This window comes from Pleurodeles waltl, chromosome 4_2, assembly GCF_031143425.1.
Source record: "Pleurodeles waltl isolate 20211129_DDA chromosome 4_2, aPleWal1.hap1.20221129, whole genome shotgun sequence".
In the NCBI taxonomy this organism is placed as follows: Eukaryota; Metazoa; Chordata; class Amphibia; order Caudata; family Salamandridae; genus Pleurodeles; species Pleurodeles waltl.
In genome coordinates this window covers 74591979-74619393 of record NC_090443.1, presented here as the reverse complement: position 1 = coordinate 74619393, position 27415 = coordinate 74591979, and the positions used below count along the sequence as shown (strand labels likewise).

Genomic DNA, 27415 nt, shown 5'->3' with positions numbered 1-27415 from the left:
TACAGCAACTTCACTTTAACAACTTGGTTCAAGTCAACCTAAGTAGTTGTGGATTTTCTGAGGAACAAACTCAGTAGAAAATGGTTTAATGCAGGCATATAATTTAGCACCCCTCGTGCTCAGTCTTTTCATTTCTGACCTCCCGTCTGCTCTGGCTAATATGAATTATTTTTCTCCTAAAACAGGGTGTATACATACCCATTGCCTTATTTATGCTGAGGATTTAGTCAAATAGATTACACCTAAATAGGTTTGAAACACAAACTACAATCTACTGTGAATCTTATCAGCTGACTGTCAATGTAGGAAAAACAAACATTTTTTTTTTTTCAGTTGTCCAAAGAAATTTACTTAGTATCTGCATAGTATTCTACTGAAATAGGGCAGTATCTTTTATCCTGGTATTACATTTGCTAGTAATGTGAAATGGGATAAACACATATCAAACCTAAGAACCTCACATCTTTCTACTATAAGTGCTCTGAAAAGGTTTGCTTTCATTTTGGGATCCTATCAGATGAGCCCCTAAAAAGGCAATAATGAGTAAGTTATTCCATAGTCAGTCCATGGAACTAAATTACTGCTGAAGGACATAGCATTACGATCTGACGAACTGTGACAACTCATTGTCAAGTTTGTTGCAAACTCTGAATTAGAATTGATTTTTTTTTAAAGATCGAAGAGTCTCTACCGCCTAAATAAGGTGAAGAGCCTTATTCGTGATGCGGTTAGGGAAGGCACTTTAGTTGGTGAGGGGTATGGATAATAGTCTTATAGGGAAGCATTCAGTTGACCACTGTCACCAGCATAGCGGATGTTGAGATCTTTCCATGTCTTTCACAGGTCCTGGATAAAATAATATGGAGTGTTATTGTCCAATTCTGGATAGGATTAGATGCAGGCAGGATCATTTCTAGTTTTAGATGTAAAGGCAATGATAATAACAGATGTGCCTTTGTGATATAAATTTGAAATATTCTCTAAAGCATCCTCTTTTAGATTACTTTTCTTGAGTGAAAAGAACATGATCTTAAAGTTGCTTTTTAAGAAATATTTGTCCTGGTTATGAGAGTTTACAGTTTTCTCACCTAGCTCTTGCAGCAGGGACAGCTCTTTCCCTATCTCAAAGCACAAAGAGACCACAGACGGGAGTTTGCAGCACATCACAAATCACTATAACTTTAAGCCAGAGTCTGAATGGGTTGTACATATAGATTTAGCGCCAAGAGGAAATGATCCTTTTGAGGGTGGCAGGGTAAATGTCCAGAATATGTTTATGTATTGAAACGTTTGAAAAACAGGCTACGGAATCAGATCATCTTGAATCCAGAAATACCATAAGAGACTAATAAGGTCAGTTTATCACCTAGTTTGCACAAGAGGTGAGAAGATCAAACTCTCAAGGAAACAGACTATTCTCATAAATAAGTTTCCCACTGATTGAAAGCACAATCATAGTTTTACCTTTTTTGTATTGCAGTAGAATATTTTAGCATTTGTTTTGTATTGCAGTAGAATATCTAGGCCTAAGTTCTGTATAGCTATATTTTTATTTGATGACCACACAGTCTATCTATAAAAGTCAAAGGGGCAAGATCACTTTACTGAAAGAAGGTGCATAGAAACAAGTCTGGAGACACCAGCATACAGATCTCAAATCTCTAAATCAAGAACATGAGGCCAGGGACCACAGCAAAGCCACATATTTTTCCTTTAACAGTTATAGTTACCCACCCTGTGCGAATAGACTGCTCCAATATCTATCTTGTATGGGTTCTTCTTCTGCATCTCTTTCTCCAGCTCACTCTGGTTGCTAAAAGACTGGTATCGGATGTAGATATCATCTTTCAATGTGAAAGAAAACTCACGGTTTTGGAAGTAATTCTTTGTGACTGTAAAAAACAAAAAAAAGTCAACATTTCACAAAAAATAAACTTACAAACTTTCTTCTTTTATTTAGTCTTCCTCTTGAGCAAGATGTTGCACTGGGATAGTCAGTATAAATCCTCCAACCACCACACATGCAGACAATTAACGGGCATTGAAAAAGCCTGTCCCAGTTTTAAAAAACACAAGCATCTTTGATGTATTTGAGAGAGCATTCATTAATCAAATGCTAGGCAAGCTGGTAAACTTAAAATATACCTGCAGACTCAGTGTTTTTTTCTGGAGGAATTCTCTCGTTATCGGAGCAGGTTGTCAGCTGAATCCCACAGACTTCTAAATGATGTGGAGGTGCGGCCGGGCATTAAATTAAACTGAGCTGCACCCAACTGTCATTTTGATTTTTCTAAATTATTTTTTGTCAAATTATTGCACCTCTTAAAATGTCTAACGGGGACTGGAAGATGATTTAGCTGAGCTGCCCACCCTTACAGCGGGGGAGATGAAGGCCAAGTGTAAGGGCAGGTAACTCAACCTGGGCCATTAGGCCAAGAAAAGAGACTTTGTCAAGGCTATCAAGGCCTGGGAGGAAGCTAGAATAGCCAGGATCACCTCTGAAACAGAGAACACTGCTGAACTTTGGAAAAGAGAAGGAGGGCTGCACCTGGTGAACCAAAGGACGGAAACTCAGATGAAGGATTGAGACTGCTGTTTTACCTGTGAAGAGAAACCCCAAGTGATGGACCTACTTCCAAATGAACTGAGGACAGAAGATTGGACTCAAAAAGTTAGTTGACTAGCGTCCTGGTAAGCTACAGGAACATAGAAGCTACAAGAAACCTGCAACAAAGAAGAACCCAGGTGACTAGTTCCAGTACCCAAAAGGCCCTGGACCTGTGGTTGGAATTCGAGTTTACTCACCTCATTTAAAAACTGCAAAAGTGGACACTTAGATTTTGTTTCTATGAAAGAAACAGAGGCCACCACAGGAAAGCTGCCAGACCACAGATGCAGTTGTTGCATCGCCAGTCAAACTTAACTTGCTGGTATGCACTACTAAAAACAACTCTACTCCCCAAAAAAGTTGCTAAGTCCCAACATTGAGGATTTCAACAGGACCAGTGCCAAGCAGCACCCCGCCATAGTGCAGCCCTCCATTGGATCCAGAAGACAGCCTGCCCGACGAAAATAATACTGCTCTAGAAAAAAATAAATGACTAAACCAAAGGTAAACTTTTTACCTGGACGAACCCCACTCCGTTGCGGTAAGCATAACTTTTGTCTTTCACCCCCATCTAGCGTGACCAGATACCTGCAGCTGATGCTTTGTGCTTTTTTTTAGTTTTTGCTAGAAAACTTTAAAACATCTAAATTGTTTCATCAGTTTGCTCAGTAAAATTTATATTATGTTTATACATTGGAATGGGATTTTTATGGTGTTGTGTTCGACTTATTAACTGTTTTGTTACTGATAAATGCTTTACACTTGTTTCTTTTGATTTAAGCCTGACAACCACCCAGGAATGAGATAAGGATTAAATTAAAGTAACCTAACTGGGCCTGATACAGAATATGGACATTGTTATTTTGTGCGGGTCTCCCAATCACTCCAACTAGTAATCCACTTTTTACAGACCAGATACGTGGCTTCTTTCAAAGATGCAGTCATCGACTGAAGCCAACTTATAACTGACTATATGCGTCTTCTCGATGTTTAGTTAATACTCAAATTGACTGAATAGCTGTGTCTCTTTTTCAGTATTTTTCTCAATGATCTAAGATAAGGCTCCAGATAAAGGGTGAACAAGTCCACAGGTACATGAGATAATTGGTGACTTCTTACCCATTACTGCAACCCTTGCATTAGGTTATTTAATTGCTTGAACAAGTTGCACATAAACCTTCCCAGTACCCATTTGTTCTGTGACTGCCCATAAAAATGGTGGTAGCGGGTGGTTGTTTGGATTTAAGAAGTAGGTGCCCTTGGGCTGGGGTTTAAAGTTTTTGTAGATGTTGGTGATCTTATTGTGGAACAAGATTGCAAGGTTGTCTCATAGTTCCTGTAAGGGGGTTAATGTTTGCTGCAGCTGAGGGGTTGGAGAATTCTTTGACAATGTTGAAGAGTTCTTTGCTGTTACCGGAGTTCAATTCAACGTGCTAGGCTAAGGCCTTTTCTTCGATTTGCTGAAATGCCTGAGGTAGAGGTTGAGGGCTGTCTTGAAGGTGGTCTTGGCACACCAGAAAGGACACAACCGACATCTCCTTTCCAGTTATTCACAGTGTCGTTTAGCAGTTTTGTGGTCTTCACTGTAGCAGTTAGCCTGCTTGGTGAACTTTCTGTGGGTGTTGTCAATAGGAACGACGCTGTTGTGGCAATTGGCGAGCAGACTGTTGAAGTTTCTGACATTCTGATCTAGGGTGTTGAAGGAAACTGGGTTGGTGGTGTTCAGGGTGTTGATCCATGTGTCCTTTGAGAATTTGCTCCAGCTGCAGTAGGTGGGAGTTGGGCAGACTGGGGTGGAGGTATGTGACCGGATAAAGTTGAAAATGGAGTGGTCAGTCCAGATGAGTTCAGTGGTGTGGCTGTACCTGATGCGGTAGCTGGAGGTGAAGAGGGGGGTCTAGCACGTGCCCTCCGGTCGTGGATGAGTTGGGCAAGTCCGATGTTGTTCATGCTGTTGAGGAGGTTGGTAGTGTTGATGTCATTGTGGTCGTCGAGATGGAAGTTGAAGTCGCGGAGGAAAAAATAGTTGTTGGAGTCTATGGCGGGGTGAGAGGGCAATGGATACAAGCAATAAAGTTTCAAAAGGCTGGACATGGTCCTGGAAGACGGTTGACGATTGTGCTCCTGATGGTGGTTTTGCTGTCTGTTTGGAGTCAGAAGTTGAGGTGTTCCATGGCTGAGGCGATGTAGTAATTGTGGTGGTGCACTGGATGGATTCCTAGTGTCCCTCGGCCAGGCTTGTTGATGCAGTCGCAGTGGGTGATCTTGAATCCTTTGGACATTGCGGTGGCGATGTAAGGCACGGAAGTAGGGTTGAGCCAGGTCTCAGTGAGGAAGAGGACATTGGGTGCGAAGGTGTTGATGAGGCCCAAAATCTTGGTGGTGGTTTTGCATAGTGAGTGTGTTGAGAAGGACACATGCAAATTGGTGTTTTTGTTCAGGTGGTGTCTGTGGTGTGTTCAGGGTGGGACTGGTCAGTGGGTTGCTGTGTACGCTGTGGCAGGTGAAGTGGCAGTGGGTGTAGGTGACAGGTCATATAGTACAGTGTGGGTCGGTACAGTGGCAGTGTTTGTTGCGGGTCGAGGGTGTAGAGCTCGGTGATGTTGTATCTTCAGGGGATGGGAGGGTCTGGGGTTGTGGAGTTGGGTGCGCTCCAGCGTCTCTTCCCGCTAGACTTCATCACTCCAGGCTGCCATCTTGGATAACCACAAGCTCTACTATAAAAGCCTGGCCAGCACAAGCCGCACTGTTCGTTATTCTGGCTCTACAGCTGAGAAGTCTGTTTTCCCTGTGACTATGGTGAGTCACGGACAATCTCAGTGGCATGTATGGCTTCCTCTGGAGAAAAGGTAAGAGCCCTTCACATTCCTACTTACTTAAGAGATGCTTTGCAACCTCTGTCTTGAGTGCTCTTGACAAACTGGAGAAAACACCCTACGAACCAGTGAGGTAAAACCTGACCTCGAGAGCTTTAGTTTGCCTGCCTTTCAACCAGCTATCCTGGGACTACTGAGTTGAACTGTGACTGTCTACATAGTGTTTACTTTAGCGAGTGTCAACTTCGGTAATTGACAAGCATATGTTATGAGTAGTAATAACATAAGGGCACCTTAGAACACTTGTCGTGTTCTACTTATGTATGTGGTTACATATAGAGGACCAACTTGGTTATCACTGGGTTTCAAGACGAAGCTGTGAGTTATCTTATCCTTTGTGCCTTCTGATTCTCCGCTCCCAAGCAGTACTGCGGAGCCCTCTGAAGAATCCCTATCTTGACAGCCTACAGCCATACTCATTGTCCTAATTAACAATTGGTTTTCTCCGTAATAGGTCTCATTCCTGCAGTACCATCCCTAATCACCCCTCCTCTGGTCTGGTCATTCCGATACTCTGCTGTACAAAACTGCAGAATAGGGAAACCAGAAAGTGGGCCTTTTTGAGGGTACTGCTCCCAAGGAACTACACACTCGTCTCCTGGACAGATCCTGATCACCATGGCAAGTCAGATTTTACCAGGCCGAGCTATTTTGTACGTTCTACTGGCCCAGACTGGTGACAAAGCTTCAGCGCAAAAAGAACAGGTGTTCTGTTCATTCAAAAAATTTATGAGTAATCCAGATACATTTTAATCTTGTTTTATCTGGTTACATTTTGCTGTATTTTCAAAGACAGAGGCCAAATGTCAGCTTATGTGTTCTAAAGATTTGCAGTTTATTATATTCTGGTGAGTGACTTTACTTTTGTTTCTCTGACTGCAAAGTTAGAGGAATTTGTAAAGTGAACTGTGACAACTGTGCTGGGCACACATTTAAATAGCTTATAAATTAACTGTACACATTTCAAAATATATTTGTCTTTTCTTGTGATTCTGAGGTGAGACAGTAACAGATTTCTATAAGATCAAAAACAAGTCAGAATCCTTTACCTGCTGATGTGCAAATGAAATATTTGCTGAAACCAGATTTCCACACATTATTGTTTGTACGTTATATAGTTGTATCAGTGAAAATGCATGTGAGTTGGAGAGTTTATGGCCATTGCAATATAAAACTGTCTGTAATCGACAGTGCACTACCACATTAAGTTCTAGTAATATATTTATTAAAGTGAGAGTTTTAAATATGAACTAGGAAACAATCCTGCCCCAGCCCTTATGACAATGCTATTAGTTAATTAAGAGGCAAATCAAGGGTCATGTGTATCCTGCGTATGCACTGGATTTTTATTAAACTTGGAGCAATAGTTTAGTTTATTGAATCAAACAAAAGAGTTTTTGTATAACAGACATGCTGAACTCCTATTTGAAGGTGTTCTTATATATGATATTGAAGAACAAGGTAACTTGGAAATCTTGGGATCGCGCACGTTGAGACAAGTTTATGGTCAAGCACATTACATTTACGTCAAGTAGATTATTCAAGTCACTAGACATGCAGATCTAGTAAACTTTTTCTGATTTTTCAAGGCCTGATCAATAAATCCTATCAACTGTTAATAATTTGACAATTGCTCGATACCCAGCTATTATATATAATTTTCCCCCTCTCATTCTGTTCTGGGGATTTTAGTTGAGAACACACACCACTGATAAATCTACTCCTTAACTTCCATCTCAGTATGACAAAAGTGTGCACAAACATTTGTATTCACATAAATCTAGATGGTTATTGGATAAAGACATAAGCGCCCAGTCCCAACTCTTGCTTGCTGGAAGCTTAGCTGCTCTCCACCTAAACTTGGGAACTACCCAGAGTTCTCTATTCTCTTTTTTGCATAATTTATGCGTCACTCTAACCCTGAAAGGGATTTGTTTTGATATATATATATATATACATACATACATATATATACATACATACACACACACACACACAATATATATATATATACATACACACACATACATCATACACATGTTTAACACCCAAAAGGTTTTCATAAAGTACTCGCAGACTCTGGCTTTGTCGAGAAATTTACTAAGCCGCAAATCAGGAAAATTACAGCAAGGCAGACACGTTTCGGCTAACAGTCTGTCTCAATGTCACGCAACCCTAAGCCGCCATCATACTTTCAACTCCTTTTCACCCTTACACTTCAACAACATAGAGAACTGACTGTTCCTCCTAGCAGTACATCTTCTTCTAAATCAACGGTACTCAAAGTACGGCCCGCGGGCCGCCAGCGGCCCCACGGACCTAGCTTGGCGGCCCGCGAGACGCACACCAAACGCCATATCATAATGGCAGCAGTATGTAAACATAGAAGAGGGCCGCGGGAGCATGCGCAACAGTGGCTTCCTTGCGCATGCTCCCACGGCCCTCCTCTATGTTTAAGTACGGCGGCCATTGTTTATGGCGTTACTCTGACGATCCTGGAAGCCAAAGCCCCATAAAAGTCAGCGCTTGCAGCTAACTTTTACGGGGCTTTGTCGTCTGCTTACTGTCACCGGCTCCACGTCTGCTGTCCGCCTGCCTGCCTGCTGTTCCACATTTGTGGCATCTTTACAGTGCTTTGAGTCAGGTAAGGCTCTTTGGTTATTTATTTATTTGTTTTTAATGTAGTGTGTGTTACTGGGGTAGGCGTGAGAGCAGATTGCGCTGTGTGTGTGCGCTGTGTGTGTTACTGGGGTAGGGGTGGGAGCAGATGGCGCTGTGTGTGTTACTGGAGTAGGGGTGGGAGCAGATGGCGCAGTGTGCAGATGGCGCTGTCTGTGTTCTGGGGTAGGGGTGAGAGCAGATGGCGCTGTGTGCAGATGGCGCAGTGTGTGTTACTGGGGTAGGGGTGAGAGCAGATGGCGCAGTGTGCAGATGGCGCTGTGTGTGTTACTGGGGTAGGGGTGAGAGCAGATGGCGCAGTGTGTGTTACTGGGGTAGGGGTGAGAGCAGATGGCGCTGTGTGTGTTACTGGGGTAGGGGTGGGAGCAGATGGCGCAGTGTGCAGATGGCGCTGTGTGTGTTACTGGGGTAGTGTGCAGATGTTTTGAAAAAGGGGGTGGGGTGGTTGTTCCCCCTCTAAGCCCCTCCCCCTCTAAGCCCCCCCCCCGCTGTCACTTCAGTGCGGCCCTCGGCCGCAAACCATACTGCAATTTTGGCCCCCGAGAAAAAGTTTGTGAGTACCCATGTTCTAAATCATATGGGTGCCATCTTAACATGGAGTTACACTATCTCACCAATTCATTTCATTTTTTAGTCTAGAAATCCACCCACGTTTTCTTTGTTCTTTCTCTTTCCATAAATATTCTCAGTCTTTCCTGGCACATAGTTTACAAATTAAAACTTTACAAATTTTGTGCCATGATTGTGAACAGAAAATCAACACACCTAATTTATCTCATCAAAATTTTGCGATGTGAAGACATTCCATACGTATCCTGCAGCATGTTATTCTTTTGAGTAGCAAGCCCTGAAGGGGCTTAATCCCTGCACAGATTTACGCTTCCCAATTACAATAATCTTATGTTTCAGTTTCCTGATTTCATTTTGTAATACAACTTTCTTCTTTCATCATGCTAATATTTAGATTACAAATAAACAAATTAATAACTGTTTGATGTCTCTTATGCATTTCTCAATCAGTTCTCAACATTCATTACCCATGTTGCTGCTAGCTTTTTACACTAGAAAAGGCATGCTGCACAACATACCAACCATAAGGGCTCAATCTTTTAATGGGAGATCTTATCTGGCTAGATCTGCTTCATTCAATTCTTCCTCAAAGCCGTAGTGCAGATCAACTAACTAAACCTTAAATACCTGTGTCCACATCTCCTCATCCCTATTCAGGGGGTGTTTTGTCCTTAGTCTAGTAACGTAGCAAGACTAAAGTTGCCTCAGTTTTCTAACTCTGTTGCCACCTCTTTCCATCTTCACTACCTGATAAATGCAAAAGAACTGTATACGGCTGCTATCCCCATGAAGTTCTTTGTGAAAATGTCTAGCTACAAGATAAGCCGATCATGGTGTGGGACTGCCCTCATGTGCTCTAAAATATGTTTTCTGGCCATGCCAATGGTACTCCCAACATATTTCTTCCCACAGAGGCAGAGTAGACAGTATATAACAAAATCAGAGTAACAATTCAACACTTTGTTGATCCTTTGTCTTTTCCTTTCCCCCCAGGAACCTCAAATTAATTGATCTTTGAACTGTACCTGCAAGTTTTACGTCATGTAGAGGGATAGAACCCACCTAGTGACTTGTTGTTTTTCCATTTATCAGAGAAGTGATTATGTACTAGGAAATCCTTCAATAAAGTGCTTCTCTTATCAGTAATGGTTGGGGAGCCTGGAAGTTGGAACCTATGAAATTATCTGCCTGTAAAATGCCCTAATTTTTCTTCATAATTTTGAAGAGTACTTTAGATACTTCAGAGAATATTGCAATCATCCTAGGGCATTGTACTATACTTTCTATGTCTGATTTTGTTTCTGCTTGTGACCAATAATATTTTTCTATCCTTTTTGTGATGCCTCATTCAACAGCCTACTGGGGTATCCTCTCCTGGAGAATTTCAAAATAGTTTCCCTTTCCGCTTCATCATATTCATGGTAAGAGGAACATTTATGTTTGATCTTTAGTAATTCCCCTTTTCAGATACTCCTTACCAGTGTACCAGGGGGTTGACTAGTAGCTTGTAATACGTAATTACCCGCTGAGGAGTTTCAGTATAATTTTGTGTGTATTTGATTGTCTTGAATGTACACTAATAGATCTAAAAAAGGAACTTGGGCCTCATTAATCTTGCTGGTAAATGACAAGTTCAAACCATTGGTGTTTAACATGGCTCTATTCCTCGGCCGATTGCCGAGAGCTCTTCCATTTTATAAACAGGTCGTCAATGTACCTGAACCATAATGCCACTTGTTCCAGCCAATTATCATTTTCTTCAGCCCAGGCCACTTGCCTCTCCCACCAGCCAATGAATACATTTGCATGGCTTAGGGGCGAAGCACGTTCTCATCGCTGTACCCTGTAGCTGTTGATACATTTGCCCTGCAAACAGGAAACGTTGTTATGTAGACAAAATTATATCATCTGTAGCAGGATCCTATTATGTTTAAAGTATTTATGAGGCCTACTTTTCAGAAAAAAAATTCTATTGCCTCCAATCATTAATGATGTGCAATGTTTGTGTATAAATTCTTGGTGTCTATTGTAATCAATTGCAAACCTGGCCACATTGCACCCCTCTATGATTCTCATGAAGTCAGTGGTATCCCAAACATACGAGCTTGAGGTCTTTAATAAAAGGAAAAAGAAAGAAATAAATCAATATAAATGGAAGCATTCTCTAATAAACTGTTTTTAATGATGCAGATGGACGGCCCGAGGGACTTGTAGCATCTTTGGTGTATGGTTAAGGCAGGAATGGTAGGATGTTCAACTTTTAAGTACTGGTACTCCTCAAAGTCCAAAAGTCCCCAGTCCCTCCAATAATCCAATAAGTCATAGAAGGTTTGTACACTCTCCAAATATTGTTCTTTAGCAATGAGTTGCCTCAGGACTTCTGCCTTGTATTGTTCCTTGGACTGCAATACTACATCACCACCTTTATCTGAAGGATTAATTACTATGGTTTCATCTTGTTTTAATGACAGCAATGACAGCCATTGATCTTTAGTTAAATTGCCTTTCCCCATATGTTATTTCTCCCTTCCATTGATATCACATTTAGTAAGATCTTGTATTACTGCTTCTTGAAAAACATCTATGGCATTGTGTGGCTTATGTGGATCTGGCGCACTTTTGGTCTGAAATGGCTCCTCCCCGCTTTTTGGCCAACCTCTGACATCTCCAACCCAACTCCTGTAATAACCGTAAAGTTTCCAAGTCCGTACCCCTCAAAATATCAGTTAGCTCTCTTATCTCTTTATCCTTCACTTCCAATTTCTGATGGCGTAAGATATGCATTTTCATTAACTTCAGTTTCCTTATGAACTTAAAAAGATCAATCCGGGACTGTGCATAATCCAGACCCGATGAGGGGAAAAAAATGTCAAACCTAACCACACACACAAAATGATAGAATGCATATAGGGACTGGGTTTCAAACTCTTTAAATGTGAAGCAACGGGCACCTTGAACCAGAGTCGAAATCCCAGGGCTCCAAATCCCTAAACACCCTTTGAAAAAATCCCACAATGATGCTGCGAGCATCCAAGCCATCCGGGTCTTCTCCTACTCCCAAGATGTGCAAGTTAGTGCATTGTCCATTCTGTAAATCTTCAATCTTACGCAGGAGGTGTTGTGTTTTATGGTTTTATTTCCTACTTGTTCACATATTTATGCAGTGGTTACCTTCATTTTTTCTGTTCTCTTTCCAGCTCATCTATCGATTTAACCACAGTTTATTGAATCAGCAATGGCTTGTTTGGAATTCTGGGTTTTCAGACTGTCTGCTTTGACTCCAGCATAGTGTGATTGAGGCTCAACTGTGAGCTAAAATAAGTTGATAGATTTCTCCTAGAGAGGGCTCATTCAGAGACTCACTTCTTGGAGATCTGTCCACCACATCCCGATTGCCTGATGAGGTTTGCAGTAATCCAGTTCTTTTACTGGCAGTCTGAAAATTGATCCTCCACGCCTGCCTCTTTCTGTTGATTGTTTATCACTCCTATTGCCCACAGACTGTCCTCAGTTAGCTTAGCATGTTCCCCATGATTTTTGGGACTACATATAGCATCTCTGTCCAGATGTTTCCTTCCAAGACAAGGTGACGAGTTCAGAGTCTTTATGAACCATTGTTCTAAGCTTCAGGACCTTCCAAACAATTAGCTTATAAACACACAGTTGGGGGAATTGACAGATTTAGAGGTTCCTTGATTATCAACCTCACCTAGATTGAAATTGCTTTGCTCAATAGGCATGACTTCAAACTTAGCAGCTGGACTTCCAAAAGTATTATCTTATTGGTGCTTTTATAGATCCTCCTCCTACAGATCTCCATTTCCTTCTGTCCTTTTTCTCGCCCCGTACTCCCTCTATACTCAATGGAATAGTAGGGCTCAACCTGCCAATCTTCAACCTCATAGTGCATTTCACTTGGCTCCTCATTTCAACCTTCGAAGAAGGATTTGTTGATATATCTGCATATATTGCCCCCGGATGTAGAGCCTGACAACCAGATAAAGAATTAGGAGTTGTCACATCAAGCACAAATTTAACTGCTTATAAATATGTATTTATTTGCCACCAGGAAAGGGGGAAATATCTTGTTTTGTTATCCATTTCATAATTGTAGCACTGCCTTTATTATCATTGGCACAATCACAAAATGTGTGTAAGCTCTCCTTTTTGAACTGCCAAAGTCACTGAAATGGTAGCTTCAGTCTAGTCTAGATTATCGCCAGTTTAATTTCAGCACTCCCTCTGGTTCTTTTAACCAAGAGGTTAAGTCCGCCCAAGTAGTATCATCTTACTTGGGTGGGGCTAGGTGGTCAAATGATGAAGCAAGACACTATTATGTGTGTGAGACCACCTAGTCCGTAAGAGAACTCCCCCCTCTCTCTTCTCCCCCCCCCCCCCCCCCCCAGGACAACACAGTCTTCCTTTCCTGAGACACTCTTCATTCATGCTTTCACCGTCTCGTATTTCAAAGCGACTAAATTGATACCGCCTATTGAGGGAACACTGATCCAGCTCCACCCTCATCCCCTACTACCCCACACCCTTAATGCACTTTTTAATATTGCCACCATTCCTCTTTGTGAGTCCTTCTCTGGATATAGTGAGATGACCAGGCCGGCAGGTTGAGCTATCGAAAGTCGAGCTGAATCAATCTTCACCTGCATTTTGCTCTTTGCAGATTCTATGTTCCCTCAAGTTCCCTTGTGCCAGCCAACACCATACTAGTACCCACGTGAAGTGCCAATCAACTGTGCGGCCATCACCATTACTTGCCCTGCCCCTCAACCTGGAGTAGGAAACACAGACCAGAAATAAACACCCAGAGAAAGGAACTTAATCTGCATTGCATCAGCTCGCATAAACTTAGATTTTTTGTTTTTTTAGGCATAGCGTCCGATCGAACTTACAAATCAACTTAGGAACTACATACATGTAGCACAGTACAGGTGGAAATTGCAATCTAGCAGCTGCCTGTTACCCAGATGTTTTTTCCTGTGATAGGTTTGTCCTAAGAGAATACACTCAGACAAAGTTCCTGTAGCAAATGGGGTTGGGTAGCAGGTCAGGGGACGACTACTCCAGCAAAAACACAAATAATTTTCCCTTAAATCGATAACTTTGGGTGTTAATGGATTATTTTTATGGAGTGCCAAAACTACACCAAAGTACAACTACGAGCCTTCTGGTTAAGCATACATGCATAGTGAACGAAAAATGTCTGTGCTTACTTATCAGTAATTTTTCAGTGCTTGTATGAAGCAATTAGTGCATTGGGCACTGAAGGATTCAGGACACTTAATACAGCACGTGATTACGTTTACAATATGTCATACATTATTAAAACTTATAGAAAAAAGTTATCTCTTGTTGGCTGACTGTAATGGGAAATTATTGCAATATTCTTTACAATTTTGAACAGCTAAATTAAAGCAGCTCACTATGTGAGCTCTCTGCAAACATGCGGGCCTCTATAATGTGTAAACACTCTCCAATCTTCTATCCCCTGAGTCCGACATGTGTAACACATGTACACACATTTTTGCACTGATTGTGTGGCCCAGAATGGCATTCAGCAATATAGAAAGCACTTGACAATTAGCGAATGCAACATTTATTAAACTTTCTATAAAGTTTTGTCTTTCACAGCAAAAGTACTGCTGCTGTCCCCAAGCTGGAGCACCAACAACACAGGCACAATTAAGTGTGAAATCTCAGAACCTGAATGAGTCATCCTTCCTGACAGTTTACAGCAATCAGGAGATACAAAGGTCAGACCAGACCTAGAACCTTCCTCATCTTGAAAAACAGGAACCTCATTCCCACCCATGCCATCTACCAAATGGCATTGCTCAGGAAGACTGAACTGCAGCTCACTGTTGAATTTCTAAAGGTAGCCCAGTCTTTCCCCCCCTCACTTCAGTATCTGGATCTCCTCCTCCCAGCTGCAAGAAATCAGGCAATATAATTTTACTGCCTGTGAAGGTACCCTCACCCCTATCATGAACCATGCTAAATCAGAACATACAAATGTGCCCCCATTTGTTTTGGTGATTAATTCTGTGAAACACACTTTATATGAGTAAACATCAGAAGACATCAGCAAAAGCATTAACAGAACACCGTTTTTGATGTAAACATTGGATGTTTTCTTTTTATTCTGTATGTTTTCTAATGTTGCTCTGATCATGAATTAGGTTACTGCTTCAATAAGGTGCAGCTCCATTTCTTGATATTCCCCTATCCATCCATAAGTCTAGCCATTACTTTACACTTCCAACAGCTGACCTGATCAGCTATACATGCTAAAGGTTTGTTTTTTCTTGCGACAATTTAAAAAAACAAAAGACAAAACAAAAGGGGAACAACCCCTTAGGCAAGGGTCGCTCCCCTGGGAGGGCAGGTTTATTTGAGGCCACTTCTGCCTCCCCCCTTGGGGGCAGATCGGACTATTTTAATTAGGTCATCTGCCCCCAAGGAGAATACAGCCTATTCTTAATCATGTGCCTGTTTGCCTCAGCCTATATTTTTGGATTTCTGCAAATTGCCTACTCATATCACAGAGCACAGCCTGTTTTCATCTTTTAAAGTCATACCCTACACCTTAACAATACCTCACCAGGGATTTTTCGATTTTTTTTTTTAACAGATGGGGAGCGACCCCTTAGGCACGGGTTGCTTCCCAGAAGGCAATTTTATTTTAGGCCATTTCTGCCCACCCTGGGGGCAGATCAGCCTATTTTTATTAGGTCAAGCTGCCCCCAATGGGGCAGAAACCACTTGACACCAGGGATTTTTTTTTTTTTTGTTGTTGTGCCAATTTCACGCAAGAGGGAGCGACCCCTTAGGCAAGGGTCACTCCCCCGGGGGCCTATCGGCCTATCTTCCCCCAAGGAGGAGGGGGGGTGCAGAAAACACTAGGCACCAGGGATTTTTTTTGTTTGTGTTTTTACAGATTGGGGGGGGGGGGGGGGGGGGGGGTTATATTTTATTTTAGGCCATTTTTTTCTACCTTGGGGGCAGATCGGCCTATTTTTAGAAGGTTCATCTGCCCCCCAGACACACCCGGGAAGAATTTAAAAAACAAAAACAAAAAAAGTGGGGGCATGGCTGTACCCCCCCCCCCCCCAATAAATGGGAACAAAGTTGTTCTGCCAACCGGTGGGCAGATGGGGCAATTACCCCGATCCACTCCCCAAGGGGGGGAAGGGGGGGGGGGGGGGGGCAGAAAGCCTACTAGATGCCAGGGAATTAAAAAAAAAAAAGTGGGGCGGTGGCTACCAACCAGTCCGGGCATGGTTATGCCCCCACCCCAACTGAAAGGGGTAATAGTCTTTCAGCTCTCCCCTCGCACACTAAAAGATCTTATCCCAACGGCAAACAAGAGGACATTTGATTATTTTGGTTTTACATTTGGGCCATGAGAGCTTGGCTAACTCAAAATCGTCCCACTTGGAATGGTGAGGGTGGCACTTTCTGGACTTTGAGACGCTACCATGTAGAAAATTCTACGAGACCTTGACACATCTGAAAACTAAACAGCTGGGTTGAGTCCAGGGTGATGTGCTTCACATGCACCCCACACCATTTTCTTACCCACAATGCCCTGCAAACCTCCAAATTTTCCCCACATTTTTGTGATCGAACCTTCCAAAATCTGCAGGAATACACAAAATTCCTAACACCCAGCATTGTCGCATCTATACCAATAAAAATTCTGCCCCACTTTTTGGCCTAAAAAACGTTTTTTTTTCCCCCTTCAAACTGCCCTTTTGGACCCACTTTGGTTCCCCCTCAATTTCGACATGTTTTTGGCTCTTCCCTGTCACAGGCACTTCCCCCACCTACACAAGTGAGGTATCACTATTATCGGGAGACTGAGGGGAACGTTGGGTGGTAGGAAATTTGTGCCCGTGCGATGATCCCACACAGAAATGTGATTTTTGTTTTTTTTAGCTAAATTTGAGGTTTGCTGAGGATTCTGGCTAAGCCAACACTGGGGGATCCACGCAAGTCACACCTCCCTGGACTCCTTCGGGTGTCTAATTTTCAGTAATGTCTGGGCTTGGTAGGTTTCCCTAGATGGCTGCTGAGTTAAGGACCAAAAACGCAGGTCCCCCTCCAAAAACAGGTAGTTTTGTATTTGATAATTGTAATGTGTCCACGTAGTGTTTTGAGGCATTTCCTATCGCGGGCACTAGGCCTACCCTCACAAGTGAGGTACCATTTTTATTGGGAGACGTGGGGGAATGCTGGGTGGAAGGGAGTTTCGCTCCCCTCAGATTCCAGAACTTTGCAGCACTGAAATGTGAGGAAAAAGTGTTCTCTTGCCAAATTTTGAGGTTTTTCAAAGGATTCTGGGTAACATAACTTGGTGAGAGCCCCACAAGTCACCCCATCCTGGATTTCCCTAGGTGTCTACTTTTCAAAAATGCACAGGTTTAATAGGTTTCCCTAGGTGCCGGCTGAGCTAGAGGCCAAAATCCAAAGATAGGCACTTTCCACAAAAACACATCAGATTTCAATGTAAAAATGTGATGTGTTCATGTTGCAATTCCTGTTGCGGGCATTAGGCCTACCCACCCAAGTGAGGTACCATTTGTATCGGGAGACTTAGGGGAACACAGAATAGGAGAACAAGTGTTATTGCACCTTGTCTTTCGCTACATTTTTTCCTTCCAAATGTAAGACAGTGTGTAAAAAAGACGTCTATCTGAGAAATGCCTTCTAATACACATGCTAGTATGGGCACCCCGGAATGCAGGGATGTGCAAATAACCACTGCTTCTCAACACCTTATCTTGTGCCCATTTTGGAAATACAAAGGGTTCCTTGATACATATTTTTCATTCTGTATATTTCACCAAATGAATTGTATACCCGGTATACAATGAAAACCGATTACAAGGTGCAGCTCATTCATTGGCTCTGGAAACCTAGGGTTCTTGATGAACCCACAAGCCCTATATATCCCCACAATCTGCCTTAGCTGGAAAAGGTTATAGAAGAAAACGTGGACAGAAATGGCTCTTTTTTCACTTCAATTTCAATATTTTTTTGAATTTTAGCTGTTGCTTTCTGTAGGAAATGTTTGAAGGATCTACACAAATGACTCCTTGCTGAATTCAGAATTTTGTCTACTTTTCAGAAGTGTTTAGCTGCCCATGATCCAGCATTGGTTTCACACCCATTCCGGTCACTAAGTGGAAGGAGGCTGAAAGCACACACACAAAAAAAAAAAAGTAAAAATGGGGTCTGTCCCAGAAAAATGCAAAAATTGTGTTAAAAAAATGTGTTTTTCTGATTCAAGTCTGCCTGTTCCCGAAAGCAGGGAAGATGGTGATTTTAGCACCGCAGCCCCTTTGTTGATGTTATTTTCAGGGGAAAAAACAAGCTTTTTTCTGCAGCCCTTTTTCCCATTTTGTTTTTAAATACATTTTTGCTGTATTTTGGGCAATTTCTTGGTCTCCTTCAGGGGAACCCACAAACTCTGGGTACCTCTAGAATCCTTAGGATGTTGGAAAGAAGGATGCAAATTTGGCGTGGGTAGCTTTTATGTGGGCAAAATGTTATGAGGGCCTAAGCGTGAACTCCCCCAAATGGCCAAAAAAGGCCTGGCACCTGAGGGGGAAAAGACCTGGGAGCGAAGGGGTTAATGCCACAGGTATGTTTTGTTATAAGTGCAGCTTTCATATTTCCCGCACCTTTATCATTCCTTCGTTGCCATAGTCTCCCTCCTTATTCCACTGCGCTTTTCCATTTGCTCAAACAGCCCTTGTTACTTTGTCCTACCGCTTCCACTTGATTTCCCACACCCCACTCATTTTATACCACATTACGATTTCTTCTAATGACCTGTTCAACCATTCTCTCCCTCTGCCGTCCCCGCTCTGCCACAACATTCAGTGCTTCATTCTAGCACACTCACCGCCTCCGTAGTTAAGCCAGCGGTAATACTGTGAAAAGGGGAAAAGACGTCGGTAGTAGAGAGGCAGCAGGTCAGGAAGTGCTCCACTGTCATATTCTGCCATGGTAAAGTTGTGATGGGTAGGTGAGTGTGCGGACAGAGTAGAGAGGGGAACTAAACCGAACAGCGCGGGAAATCACGTCCCTAGCGGCATACCGGGAGATGTAGTCTTTCCTCGAAAGTACTATAGGCGTGGAGGGACTTCTCTGGGTAGCCATCTTGTGGTCAGGACTAGCGGCATACCGGGAGATGTAGTCTTTCAATTGATGTATTTGGCCTACTCGTTGAGCATCAACCATCTTTGGGTCAGGCAGCCGCTTGAGAATCCCTTGGGAATCCAACTATGAGAGCCGTCACTCGAGAGGGTGACGTTTTTTGGTCGAGCAAGATATTACTAGACCTCCTTTTGGGTTGTAATCTTATGTTTTTTAAGCTTCAGAGGAGGCTGAACGGGGAAGTTTTTACTTCACTGCCGGCCGTCTTCGGTCGGGACTCCTGCAGAGCTTAGGTAGGCACAAATAACTTCTTGTTTAATGTCAGACAGAGTTCTCGATCAAACGAACCTAACGTCTCGTAAGCATAGGAAAGCCCTTGGGGCGCGTGTCTGTGCTATAAAAAAAAACACAAAAAAACGATACAAGATACAGCTCAAATACGAGAAATACACTAGAGCTGGTTAAATAATGAAACATCAGTGGTGCAAAATTACAGCGTGACCGGTACATGCATGTTCAACGTAGGAGACTACCTATGGCCTGATTACGACGCGGTCTGTTTTTTGACCCGTGGGTAGTCGGAAATAGGAGTCGGGAGGTATTTGGCGCAGTTATCGGATGCTTTAAATACCTCAACTGTCTGTAAAATGTTGGCAGGTCAAATCTGCCGAATTTTAAAAGGGGGTGGGTGGGGTAGTGTTGGTATGCTCATACGGTATTTACCGTACCATGCAGATTCTGGTGTGTTTAACATCCGCTTGTTATTCCCATTCAACTTGTAATAGGTGTTACATACCTGTTAAAAAATGTATCCCATGGTGTCGTTATGTATAACACGTCTTAAATAACACCTAAGCTCGTAATCAGGTCCTTAGAAGGGAAGCAATGCTTTCTTCCTATATTTATTGATTAAGGTAGACACTTATATAAGGGGGAGAAAATACCTGCTTTAGATGCTGTATCCAATTTTTGTACTGGTCAGGTTACTGAAATACTGGTCATGACGATAAAAAACAGCCAGGTGGCAACAAGGGTAGTTACTAGAGAGGTGACAATATGAAGCATCTGCCTAAGTATTTTGAAAACTAGTAAGTCAACACAAAGTCCAGCAGTTTTTTGTTGATCACACGTCTTTATTTTATTTTTTTCTCTACTAAATATCTATAATGATGCATTGATTTAAGTCCACAGTCCTAAATAGGATTTTTCATTCATACATCACCAAAGTTGATATTAACTTTTACAGCCTACCTAGTTTTAACCACTTCTGTGAGGAGGATGGCCTTGTTTGCTGAGAACGCCTGCAGGCCGTCCTCGAACATGAGGAAGGAAAGTCCCCTGGTGCAAGCACCAGAGGGATTTCCTTTTACTTTATTCAGCCTTGAGTGCTGGGGAAGAGCTTCACAGAAGGGCAATCCCGAAGCAGGGATCCACTCCACTAGACATCAAGTACTCTTTTTTTAAGGGGGTGGGGATTGCCCTCTGACAATGGGCTAGTGCTCCCACCTCCCCCTGGCCCAAATGTCTTTCTGCTCCCCCCCCCCCCCCCTTCCCAGGGGCAGAGTGGAGGTTCTAACCTCCAAACCAGCGCCTGGGAAAGGCAGAAAGCCCACTAAACACTAGAGATTTTTTTTATGGGCCATAAAAGGATGGGAGTGTCCCACCGACACATTCCCCAGCAGCCACCCATCCATATAAACACTAGCAATCTTTCTGTCCCTCATCAGGGGCAGGTTGGAGGTGTCTTGGAGAGGGGAAGCAGTCCCACGTCAATGGTCTAGTGCTCCCCTGGGCCCGAAAGTCTTTCTGCCCCCCGAGGCAGATTGGAGGTTTTAACCTCCGATTTGCCCACGTGAAGGAGGGGGCAGAAAGCCTACTACACCCCAGGGATTTTATAATAGGGTAATAAATGGGTGGGAGCGGCCCACCCAGGCATCGGGCCTAGTCCCTTCTCACCCATATGCCCCCAGCAGTCATTTTGCCCCCGTCAGGGGCAGGTTGGAGGGGTCTTCCTCCAATCTGCCTGTAGCCGGGCGTCTACAGAAGCAGCTCCCCATACGGCTACCGGGATCGAGTGGCCATACCCCTGGGGCACGAGCAAAAGCCTCGGGGGCGTGACAGCAGCCGGAAGAAGCTGCGTCGAGAGAATAGAAAAAGACGACGGACTAGGGGAAGAGGGCAAGCAGGAAACAGAGGACCTCGAACTAACCGGACCGAGAGAGCCGAGAGCCGACGACGAACTAAACGAAGCCCAACCCGGGAAAAGAACCGCGGGGAACAAAGGAAAACCCCAGGGCGCCTCCCGGCCCTGCCGAAGCAAAGTCGGGAGACCACGAGAGAGCCGGCCGCGTCCCCGGAGGGGCGTGGCCCCTACAGGTACGTTCGTACCAGAACTGGGGCTTCCTGCCTCAGTGGTTACGGGAAGTAGGGGCTAAAAGGGGGACTACCGGGAGGGAAAAAGGAAGGTCCTGTCGGGAGGGAGAAACCCTTTAAGTCGGGGAATATCCGCAGGAACCGCCCTCCCTCTTAACCTCACAAAAAGCCCAGAGCGAAAAGAGAGAGAGAGAAGAAAAGAACCACCCTCTCTAGAAAAGAGAGAAACCTAGGCACCACAGGGGAAGGTGATGCACACCGAGTGAATGACAGTTACCTCACCCCATCCACCTGCACTTACCCTCACCCCTATTAACCCGCTATAACTTTACTTACCTCTACACTTACCTATTTTTCGTTCTGTCTTTATTTTGGGAGACACTCTGCTACTTCCACGCAAGACCAGATAGGAATCCCTTCAAATCAGGACTGGACCACAGTGGGAACCCGAACGGAGCCTGAGAAGGAGAAAGGGATACTGAGTGAACGAAACAGGAAGTTAAACCTGTGGAACAAACAGAGACAAAAGAAAACCCAACCTTGATAACGAATAAATAAATCATTCAACCCTCTCAAACTGCGCCTATCGAATTATTCCAATATCTATCCTACTCGGAGATAAAGAACCCGTTACAGTGGAGTCAGAAGTGGGATATTGGAATAGGCGACGGAATCAATAGAGACCATGGAGGGTACCCCTACAATAGCTGACATGATGCAGCAATTAGCTGAGGGTCAACGTCACCTGCAAATCGTGTGGGAGGAGCAGCAGAAAGAAGCAAAAGTGGAACGAGAAGCCCTACAGAATGCTCTTAAAAGTCAGGCCACCATCATGGCCAACAACCAGTTGGTACATGAGAATGCACTAAAAAGCCTCACGGATACCATTGCGGCCACTCGAGTACATCCGAACGTACCCAGCTCAGTCTTACAGAGGTATCAGGAAGGCGAAGACCCGGACGCCTTCTTTACCAACTTTGAGCGCGTTGCCACTTCCGCCACCTGGCCTCAAGATCGATGGGGACAATACATCACTCCTTTACTAACGGGGACACTTCAAGCTGCGTACCAAGCGGTAAACCTGGGCGGCACAACACCATATCAGGACATAAAAAAGAGTATCCTGGAGAGCGGTGGGCTTTGACACGGAACATTACCGGGTCAGGTTTAGGAAAGCCAAGTGGGGACCCTCCGAGAATCCCAGGGCATTATACTTTCGGATTAAAGATTTGGGTCTCAAATGGCTAGGACTCATTGGGACTAATAGGGAGGATATCATTGAGGTTGTCCTTTTAGAGCAATATCTAGATGCCCTTCCCACCAATACCCGCAACTGGATCAAGCAACACCCGAACCCTGATACAAACACTACCATTGAGCTGGCCTGTGCCTTCCACCGCTCCCTCGAGTTCAAGACGCCCCTCCCACGTACACCACCTAACCCCATTCGACAGAATCCCGGACAAACCTCGTCCTTAGGGCGAAGATCGGTTCAAGACCTAGGAAAAACTCGAGCAACTGAGAGACCATACATACAGCAACCTCAATGTTTTAGTTGCGGAGAGTGGGGTCATATCGCCCGGGTTTGTCCCCTAAAAACTGAAAAACCTGAACCAATGGAGATAGGGGTTACCAGAGGAAGGGTCTTCTTCACAGGGGGAAAAGAAACCCAGTACAAGAAAGAACTATTAATCAATGGGGAGGTTAACTGTGGCCCTCATCGACTCAGGCTGCAGTCAGTCCGTAATTAGAGCCGATTTAATAAACAGTCATGCCTTCCCTCCGGGACTCACTGTATCCATTTGTTGTATACATGGGGAAACAAGGGAATATCCCCTAATCTGGGCCACCCTTTCATGGGAAAGAAAAGAGACCCCCATACGAATGGGGGTGGTTGAACGAGTGGTTGAGGAAGCCATCATAGGAACAGATTTTAATGACTTTTCGATACTTCTGGACAGTACAAGGAATAAAGAAGACATGAGTACCTGGTGGAGGAGCGCTCCCTTCTTTAACCTACCAATTCAACCTCCGGTTGTACGATATAAACCCTCAAGAAGAGAAAAACGAGAAACAAGGAAATCCTATGCACAAGGGGATTCGAGCCACAATGGGGTAATTACACGGGTCCATACCCTTACCGGTCTTCCTCCCTTCCGTAGTTGTCAAAGGGAAGATCCCAGTTTGATTAATGCATGGAAAACTGCCAGACCTCGAAGTCCCAACGATACGGGTCCATCCTTTACAATACATAAAACTCTGTTATATCGAATCACTGGCCATAATAGGAGGGAAAAGAAACAGCTACTAGTACCCGAACCTTATAGGTTGCAGGTACTACACCTGGCCCACAGTCAACCAGGGGGTGGTCACTATGGGAGAGAAAAGACAGAAGAATACCTGTTAAGAAGGTTCTACTGGCCTGGGGTCTTCTCTCAGATCAGAAAATTCTGTCAACAGTGCCCTAAATGTCAATTGATCGATCCCGGCCCAAAGAGAAGAGCCCCGTTGCAGCCCCTTCCCATTATTGACGTGCCCTTTTCCAGAATAGGAATGGACATCGTAGGTCCTCTTCTTCCTTCATCTAAAGGATACCGTTATATATTAGTATTTGTAGACTACGCCACTAGATACCCCAAGGCCATCCCCATCACCAGTATTAACACCAAGAGTGTTGCTAATGCCATGATAGGATTCTTTTCCCGGATAGGATTTCCCCGAGAAATTTTAACTGACCAAGGTACCCAGTTCATGTCCAATTTAATGGCACAGGTTTGTCAACTGCTGGGGATTAAACAGTTGAGAACGGCGGTTTATCATCCGCAAACGGATGGGTTAGTCGAGAGATATAACCGCACCCTGAAAACTCTCTGTAGGAGGCTGGACTGGCTTGTAGTGAGTACCAAGGGGTACTTCCACCTTGCACCAGGCCCAGTTATCCCTTATTAGTGTATAGGGTGTCTAGCAGCTTAGGCTGATAGATAATGGTAGCTTAGCAGAGCAGCTTAGGCTGAACTAGGAGACGGGTGAAGCTACTACAGTACCACTTAGTGTCATATGCACAATATCATAAGAAAACACAATACACAGTTATACTAAAAATACAGGTACTTTATTTTTATGACAATATGCCAAAGTATCTTAGAGTGTACCCTCAGTGAGAGGATAGGAAATATACACCAGATATATATACACAATAGCAAAAATATGCAGTATAGTCTTAGAAAACAGTGCAAACAATGTATAGTTACATAGGATGCAATGGGGAAACATAGGGATAGGGGCAACACAAACCATATACTCCAAAAGTGGAATGCGAACCACGAATGGACCCCAAACCTATGTGACCTTGTAGAGGGTCGCTGGGACTATTAGAAAATAGTGAGAGTTAGAAAAATAACCCTCCCCAAGACCCTGAAAAGTGAGTGCAAAGTGCACTAAAGTTCCCCTAAAGACAAAGAAGTCGTGTTAGAGGAATAATGCAGGAAAGACACAAACCAACAATGCAACAACGCTGGATTTCCAATCTGGGGTACCTGTGGAACAAGGGGACCAAGTCCAAAAGTCACAAGCAAGTCGGAGATGGGCAGATGCCCAGGAAATGCCAGCTGCGGGTGCAAAGAAGCTTCTACTGGACAGAAGAAGCTGCGGTTTCTGCAGGAACGCAAAGGGCTAGAGACTTCCCCTTTGGAGGACGGATCCCTCTCGCCTTGTAGAGTCGTGCAGAAGTGTTTTCCCGCCGAAAGAACGCCAACAAGCCTTGCTAGCTGCAAATCGTGCGGTTAGCGTTTTTGGATGCTGCTGTGGCCCAGGAGGGACCAGGAGGTCGCAAATTGGACCAGGAGGTAGAGGGGACGTCGAGCAAGACAAGGAGCCCTCTTAGCAGCAGGTAGCACCCGGAGAAGTGCCAGAAACAGGCACTACGAGGATGCGTGAAACGGTGCTCACCCGAAGTTACACAAAGGAGTCCTACGTCGCCGGAGACCAACTTAGAAAGTCGTGCAATGCAGGTTAGAGTGTCGTGGACCCAGGCTTGGCTGTGCACAAAGGATTTCCGCCGGAAGTGCACAGGGGCCGGAGTAGCTGCAAAAGTCGCGGTTCCCAGCAATGCAGTCTAGCGAGGTGAGGCAAGGACTTACCTCCACCAAACTTGGACTGAAGAGTCACTGGACTGTGGGGGTCACTTGGACAGAGTTGCTGGATTCGAGGGACCTCGCTCGTCGTACTGAGAGGAGACCCAAGGGACCGGTAATGCAACTTTTTGGTGCCTGCGGTTGCAGGGGGAAGATTCCGTCGACCCACGGGTGATTTCTTCGGAGCTTCTAGTGCAGAGAGGAGGCAGACTACCCCCACAGCATGCACCACCAGAAAAACAGTTGAGAAGGCGGCAGGATCAGCGTTACAGAGTTGCAGTAGTCGTCTTTGCTACTATGTTGCAGTTTTGCAGGCTTCCAGCGCGGTCAGCAGTCGATTCCTTGGTAGAAGGTGAAGAGAGAGATGCAGAGGAACTCGGCTGAGCTCTTGCATTCGTTATCTAAAGTTTCCCCAGAGACAGAGACCCTAAATAGCCAGAAAAGAGGGTTTGGCTACCTAGGAGAGAGGATAGGCTACTAACACCTGAAGGAGCCTATCAGATGGAGTCTCTGACGTCACCTGGTGGCACTGGCCACTCAGAGCAGTCCAGTGTGCCAGCAGCACCTCTGTTTCCAAGATGGCAGAGGTCTGGAGCACACTGGAGGAGCTCTGGACACCTCCCAGGGGAGGTGCAGGTCAGGGGAGTGGTCACTCCCCTTTCCTTTGTCCAGTTTCGCGCCAGAGCAGGGCTAAGGGGTCCCCTGAACCGGTGTAGACTGGCTTATGCAGAATTGGGCACATCTATGCCCAAGAAAGCATTTCCAGAGGCTGGGGGAGGCTACTCCTCCCCTGGCTTCACACCATTTTCCAAAGGGAGAGGGTGTAACACCCTCTCTCAGAGGAAGTCCTTTGTTCTGCCATCCTGGGCCAGGCCTGGCTGGACCCCAGGAGGGCAGATGCCTGTCTGAGGGGTTGGCAGCAGCTGCAGTGAAACCCCAGGAAGGGCGGTTTGGCAGTACCAGGGTCTGTGCTACAGACCACTGGGATCATGGGATTGTGCCAACTATGCCAGGATGGTATAGAGGGGGTAATTCCATGATCATAGACATGTTACATGGCCATATTCGGAGTTACCATTGTGAAGCTACATATAGGTAGTGACCTATATGTAGTGCACGCGTGTAATGGTGTCCCCGCACTCACAAAGTCCGGGGAATTGGCCCTGAACAATGTGGGGGCACCTTGGCTAGTGCCAGGGTGCCCTCACACTAAGTAACTTTGCACCTAACCTTTACCAGGTAAAGGTTAGACATATAGGTGACTTATAAGTTACTTAAGTGCAGTGTAACATGGCTGTGAAATAACGTGGACGTTATTTCACTCAGGCTGCAGTGGCAGGCCTGTGTAAGAATTGTCAGAGCTCCCTATGGGTGGCAAAAGAAATGCTGCAGCCCATAGGGATCTCCTGGAACCCCAATACCCTGGGTACCTCAGTACCATATACTAGGGAATTATAAGGGTGTTCCAGTAAGCCAATGTAAATTGGTAAAAATAGTCACTAGCCTGTTAGTGACAATTTGGAAAGAAATGAGAGAGCATAACCACTGAGGTTCTGATTAGCAGAGCCTCAGTGAGACAGTTAGTCACTACACAGGTAACACATTCAGGCACACTTATGAGCACTGGGGCCCTGGTGAACAGGGTCCCAGTGACACATACAACTAAAACAACATATATACAGTGAAAAATGGGGGTAACATGCCAGGCAAGATGGTACTTTCCTACACAACCCCCCCCCCCCAAACGAAGGACAATAAGACTAGCCATGACCTGATGAGTCTTCATTGTCTAAGTGGAAATATCTGGAGAGTCCATCTGCATTGGAGTGGCTACTCCCAGGTCTATGTTCCACTGTATAGTCCATTCCCTGTAGGGATATGGACCACCTCAACAATTTAGGATTTTCACCTTTCATTTGTTTTTGCCAAAGTAGAGGTTTGTGGTCTGTCTGAACAATGAAGTGAGTGCCAAACAGGTATGGCCTCAACTTCTTCAG

At 44.5% G+C, this 27415-nt stretch overlaps 1 protein-coding gene across 1 annotated transcript in view; it reads right to left on the bottom strand.

Annotated features, from left to right (window-relative positions):
- The window catches only part of PRIM1 (DNA primase subunit 1), a 36940-nt gene extending 18071 nt beyond the window's left edge, over window positions 1-18869 (bottom strand). The window contains exons 1-2 of the mRNA XM_069230722.1: window positions 18659-18869; window positions 1735-1892 (exon numbers count right to left, since the gene is read on the bottom strand). Coding sequence (XP_069086823.1) covers window positions 1735-1892; window positions 18659-18761 — 261 coding nt within the window. The 5' untranslated portion in view covers window positions 18762-18869. The remainder of the gene's footprint in view (window positions 1-1734; window positions 1893-18658) is intronic.
- Between the last annotated feature and the right edge of the window lie 8546 nt (window positions 18870-27415).